Source organism: Nannobrachium achirus, assembly GCF_963921795.1.
Source record: "Nannobrachium achirus genome assembly, chromosome: 24".
Taxonomy (NCBI): Eukaryota; Metazoa; Chordata; class Actinopteri; order Myctophiformes; family Myctophidae; genus Nannobrachium; species Nannobrachium achirus.
In genome coordinates, this window is record NC_137831.1 from 925,405 (window position 1) to 932,216 (window position 6,812).

General features: G+C 45.1%; 1 protein-coding gene across 1 annotated transcript in view; it reads left to right on the plus strand.

Annotated features, from left to right (window-relative positions):
* The window catches only part of aox5 (aldehyde oxidase 5), a gene marked incomplete at both ends in the record, with an annotated part of 102,427 nt that extends 95,817 nt beyond the window's left edge, over window positions 1-6,610 (plus strand). Inside the window, 3 exons of the mRNA XM_080754921.1 lie at window positions 1,512-1,700; window positions 3,071-3,266; window positions 6,501-6,610. Of these exons, the coding sequence (XP_080611047.1) occupies window positions 1,512-1,700; window positions 3,071-3,266; window positions 6,501-6,610 (495 nt within the window). The remainder of the gene's footprint in view (window positions 1-1,511; window positions 1,701-3,070; window positions 3,267-6,500) is intronic.
* Between the last annotated feature and the right edge of the window lie 202 nt (window positions 6,611-6,812).

Consider the following 6,812-nt stretch of genomic DNA (forward strand, 5'->3'; position numbering starts at 1 on the left):
AGAAGTTCTTTTTTTTTGCCACTAGGGGGCCGAGAAGACCCTCTGGGCCAGGAAGTTGTCCCAGGCTCAGAATCTGAGCCTGGGACAATACCGTATGTAGAGCCCTGTGGAGACCTTCACAACATTCAGAATATAAACCAAACAACAACACTACAACAATCTGCTGCCCATGTTTCAAGGTGAATCCTACCAGCTTGGTTGTCGAAAAAGATGACATGTAGAAACAGCGACATGCTCCTGTGTCTCGTGCCAGGATTATCCAACTACAGTACAGCAGTAAAATGACAGGATTATCCAACTACAGTACAGCAGTAAAGAGTCAGGATTATCCAACTACAGTACAGCAGTAAAGTGTCAATGCATGGGTTTTTACCCTTTCCAGTGGGGTCCAGTTGGTTCCTGCCTGAGGTCAGGGTCCTTCCTCCTCTCTCCTTGGAGGTCTGTGCACTGTGGTGGTCAGAGCAAAACTGCCTCTCTCTGCAACAGTGGACCTTAAATAGAGAGAGAGAGAGAGAGACTCCCAGCCCAGCTCCAATAGCAGCCTGCAACAGATCATTAGTTCATGCCCTGCACCTGTCCAATGTGGGGTGGAGTCCTCCATGCTGACCTGATGCACTATGAACCAGAGGTCCAGAGTTAAAATGAAGCAAACATGGAACTGAAGGTTGTGCTGTTCTGGTACCAGAAGCAACATGTTCTCCATAGGATTCCATCCATTTCCCCCAAACTTTTACATTTGATTTTCTTACCTTAAAGGAGCTATAGTATAACTTTTTCATTGTAGGGCCGACACTTTGTTTACATCCTAGTCTATAGACTAGAATGTAAACAAAGTGTCGGTCTGACAATGGCCAAAATGATTATTTTATCATTATTTTACGCTTTTTGTGGTAATTTCTGAATAGAAACACATATATGAAGCTTATTTTTTTATAAAATATTTTCGAAACATTATTTTTATTTTAGCATCCGTTTTTCAAGAAAAAGTTGACTATAGCTCCTTTAATAAACATTGTCATGCATACTTTATGGTTCCCATCACTAGTTTAAAGCCTCGTTTCAATCACCATGATTTGTGTTTTGTGAATACATGGTCCAATTTGTGTTATAATTGATGTTAAAGCAGGGTATGCTGTAGGAGGGGCTTGTGATCCTAGGCTTGTGATGATTCTTCTTCGTGTGCTTTATTTTCGGCAAGCTCAACACCACATTCTCCCAAGTATCCCCGCAGTTGCACGTGACTGTTGGCAGCCAACAGCATTCGAGATGGTACCCAAAAAGCGTTACTTTCGCACCATGGAACCAATGGCTTCCCACGGTCCATATTTTTTACAGTTTATGCTATAAACTGGCTTCCGAAGCACTGCAACTCAATTCTAAAACAGAGCAAAGAAAACAAGCACAAAGTCGGCTAAATAAATAAGCAGTCTATAGGCATCATGACACTCACCCACTTTTCAGTGTTCGTCCCGGGTACATTACCTGTTAACAGTGTGTGCTTGTGTGTCCAGATCGAGGGGGGTTTTGTCCAGGGTCTGGGTCTCTACACCATCGAGGAGCTGCAGTTCTCTCCACAGGGGGTCCTTAGGACCAGGGGTCCCAGCCAGTACAAGATCCCAGCGCTGTGCGACGTCCCCCCACTGCTCAATGTCCACCTGCTGCACGACACAGAGAACCCCCATGCTGTCTACATGTCCAAGGTACCACTATGTCCCCATGCTGTCTACATGTCCACTATGTCCCCATGCTGTCTACATGTCCAAGGTACAACTAAGTCCCCATGCTGTCTACATGTCCACTATGTCCCCATGCTGTCTACATGTCTAAGGTACCACTAACTCCCCATGCTGTCTACATGTCCAAGGTACCACTAAGTCCCCATGCTGTCTACATGTCCACTATGTCCCCATGCAGTCTACATGTCCACTATGTCCCCATGCAGTCTACATGTCCAAGGTACCACTATGTCCCCATGCTGTCTACATGTCCAAGGTACCACTATGTCCCCACGCTGTCTACATGTCCAAGGTACCACTATGTCCCCACGCTGTCTACATGTCCAAGGTACCACTATGGCCCCACGCTGTCTACATGTCTAAGGTAGAAACTGTTGAAGAATACAAGTACTTGGGTACAACTATTGATTCAAAGCTGACATGGAATTCTAACACCGATGCCATCTATGACAGCTCATCCGGACTGCCCGCGATGCGACGCGAGCGATGAAATCTCATTAAAATACATTTGTTTCAATGAGAACGTCCTGACCTACCGCGAGCGACACCGCGCCGTACCGCGACGTCGCCCACCCCTCCTGTTTTCGCTCGTGGAGCCTCTATTTGAGCGAGCTATCGCTGCGACGTCCATAGAGGTAAATGGCCTTGTCCCGCCCCCCAAACACTTTATATTATTATTTATTTATTTGATTGGTTCAGGCTATGTCGCAACGCAATGGCCGACACTCCATATGCGGACAGTATTTCGCGGGACATTGCGTCACGTGCAGAACAGATGAGGAGTAAGAAAGGTCATCAGAGGCTGCATTTTATGCGCAGACTAAGAAAGTATAACGTGGCTAAAAGTCTGATGCTACTTTTCCATCGCTCCTTCGTGGAAAGGGCTTTAACCTTTTGCTTTGTTGCCTGGTATGGCTCCTTATCACTGGTCAACAAGAACAGGGTCCATAAAATCATCAAAGTATCCAGCAGATAGCTGGGCTACGGCTGGAGAGAATGACCTCCATGTATGAGACCTGTGTGCTCAGGAAGGACAAAGCTATTTCTAGGGATAGAACGATACCCGTTATACAGAATAAAGCAAAAAAAGCATCTGTCTAAGATACCACACAATGTCCCCCCACCGCTCATGCTGTGTCCAAGCTGCCACGATGCACTGCACATTTGGTCGAGACATTTGCTTACCGTAAGCAAATGTCAGACTCGACAAAATACATGAATCATCCAAGGCTAGCAGAGTAGCAATATGTGCAGTGCACTATTGTGGCAGCTTGGACACAGCATCCATGATAGATACGTGATGTGTGGTTTTCTCTCTGTCTCTCTCTCTCCAGGGTATAGGGGAGCCTCCGGTGTCGTTTGGCTGCACCGTCTTCTTTGCCATAAAGCAGGCCATCGCTGCAGCGCGAAGAGACTCTGGCCTGGAGGAGACGTTCACCCTCAACTCCCCCGCCACCGCTCACAGGATACGCATGGCCTGCCAGGACCAGTTCACTCACATGGTACATTATGGACCAGTTCACCCACATGGTACACTATGGACCAGTTCACCCACATGGTACACTATGGACCAGTTCACTCACATGGTACACATACTGCATTATGGACCAGTTCACTCACATGGTACACTTACTGCATTATGGTCCAGTTCACCCACATGGTACACTTACTGCATTATGGACCAGTTCACTCACATGGTACACTTACTGCATTATGGTCCAGTTCACTCACATGGTACACTTACTGCATTATGGACCAGTTCACTCACATGGTACACATACTGCATTATGGACCAGTTCACCCACATGGTACACTTACTGCATGGACCAGTTCACTCACATGGTACACTTACTGCATTATGGACCAGTTCACTCACATGGTACACATACTGCATTATGGACCAGTTCACTCACATGGTACACATACTGCATTATGGACCAGTTCACTCATATGGTACACATACTGCATTATGGACCAGTGCACTCACATGGTACACTTACTGCATTATGGACCAGTTCACTCATATGGTACACATACTGCATTATGGACCAGTTCACTCACATGGTACACATACTGCATTATGGACCAGTTCACTCATATGGTACACTTACTGCATTATGGACCAGTTCACTCACATGGTACACTTACTGCATTATGGACCAGTTCACTCACATGGTACACATACTGCATTATGGACCAGTGCGCTCACATGGTACACTTACTGCATTATGGACCAGTTCACTCACATGGTACACTTACTGCATTATGGTCCAGTTCACTCACATGGTACACTTACTGCATTATGGACCAGTTCACTCACATGGTACACTTACTGCATTATGGACCAGTTCACCCACATGGTACACTTACTGCATTATGGACCAGTTCACCCACATGGTACACTTACTGCATGGACCAGTTCACTCACATGGTACACTATGGACCAGTTCACTCACATGGTACACTTACTGCATTATGGTCCAGTTCACTCACATGGTACACTTACTGCATTATGGTCCAGTTCACTCACATGGTACACTTACTGCATTATGGACCAGTTCTCTCACATGGTACACTTACTGCATTATGGACCAGTTCACTCACATGGTACACTTACTGCATTATGGACCAGTTCACTCACATGGTACACTTACTGCATTATGGACCAGTTCACTCACATGGTACACTTACTGCATTATGGACCAGTTCACTCACATGGTACACTTACTGCATTATGGACCAGTTCACTCACATGGTACACTTACTGCATTATGGTCCAGTTCACCCACATGGTACACTTACTGCATTATGGACCAGTTCACTCACATGGTACACTTACTGCATTATGGACCAGTTCACTCACATGGTACACTTACTGCATTATGGTCCAGTTCACCCACATGGTACACTTACTGCATTATGGACCAGTTCACTCACATGGTACACTTACTGCATTATGGTCCAGTTCACCCACATGGTACACATACTGCATTATGGACCAGTTCACTCACATGGTACACTTACTGCATTATGGACCAGTTCACTCACATGGTACACATACTGCATTATGGACCAGTTCACTCACATGGTACACATACTGCATTATGGACCAGTTCACTCACATGGTACACTTACTGCATTATGGACCAGTTCACTCACATGGTACACTTACTGCATTATGGACCAGTTCACTCACATGGTACACTTACTGCATTATGGACCAGTTCACTCACATGGTACACTTACTGCATTATGGACCAGTTCACTCACATGGTACACTTACTGCATTATGGACCAGTTCACTCACATGGTACACTTACTGCATTATGGACCAGTTCACTCACATGGTACACTTACTGCATTATGGACCAGTTCACTCACATGGTACACATACTGCATTATGGACCAGTTCACTCACATGGTACACTTACTGCATTATGGACCAGTTCACTCACATGGTACACTTACTGCATTATGGACCAGTTCACTCACATGGTACACTTACTGCATTATGGACCAGTTCACTCACATGGTACACTTACTGCATTATGGACCAGTTCACTCACATGGTACACTTACTGCATTATGGACCAGTTCACTCACATGGTACACTTACTGCATTATGGACCAGTTCACTCACATGGTACACATACTGCATTATGGACCAGTTCACCCACATGGTACACTTACTGCATTATGGACCAGTTCACTCACATGGTACACTTACTGCATTATGGACCAGTTCACTCACATGGTACACTTACTGCATTATGGACCAGTTCACTCACATGGTACACTTACTGCATTATGGACCAGTTCACCCACATGGTACACATACTGCATTATGGACCAGTTCACCCACATGGTACACTTACTGCATTATGGACCAGTTCACTCACATGGTACACATACTGCATTATGGACCAGTTCACTCACATGGTACACTTACTGCATCATGGACCAGTTCACTCACATGGTACACTTACTGCATTATGGACCAGTTCACTCACATGGTACACTTACTGCATTATGGACCAGTTCACCCACATGGTACACTTACTGCATTATGGACCAGTTCACTCACATGGTACACATACTGCATTATGGACCAGTTCACTCACATGGTACACTTACTGCATTATGGACCAGTTCACTCACATGGTACACTTACTGCATTATGGACCAGTTCACTCACATGGTACACATACTGTATTATGGACCAGTTCACTCACATGGTACACTTACTGCATTATGGACCAGTTCACTCACATGGTACACTTACTGCATGGACCAGTTCTCTCACATGGTACACACACTGCATTATGGATGAATAGCTCCTGGCAGCCATCGTGGACGCCATCTTGAAAATGATACCTTTGCCTTTGTTATTTAGCTTATATAATCTCTACCATCAATTATTTGGGGTTTCATACTGAATTGATTCAATGCAAACAGACCACTAGGGGCGAGCCCGACTTGTTTGTAAGCGTTAAAACCATACCAAAAAACAAAAACGTATCACCAAGTACACAATTTTGATGATTTATGCCTAATTCCTCCCCAGCTCCAATGAAAAGACCAATTGACATGTTGTAAAGTCAACTGGTGGCCAAGCATTGGTTATCAATTGATGCGTTATCGCGTCAATGGCAGTTAAATACCAGTTAAAATCCAATAGCAATTCTGTTCCTTTTCTTTCCTATTGTGTGTGTTATTTCATTATAACACATTATTATCAGTGATATTTGTGTTTTCCTCCATCAGGCTTCCTCCATGAAACCTGCTACCTGCACTGTTCCCTGGAGCATCAACGTGTGACCTCATCTCTGATGTCATCACTGTGTGCCCTCCTCTATGACATCATCAACATGTGACCTCTTCTATGACATCATCAACGTGTTATCCAACAAATCAATGAGCAGAACTCTGTTCTCAGCCGGTGCGCAGCCACACCCAGCTCTGAGTCCAATTACAGTTTATTAACTCAGGCCAGGTGTGACCGCTTAAACCAGTCGTGAATGTGGGGGAAATCTCGATAGTCTGAGGTCCCATTAGTCTGAATAAGGTTAGGGTTAG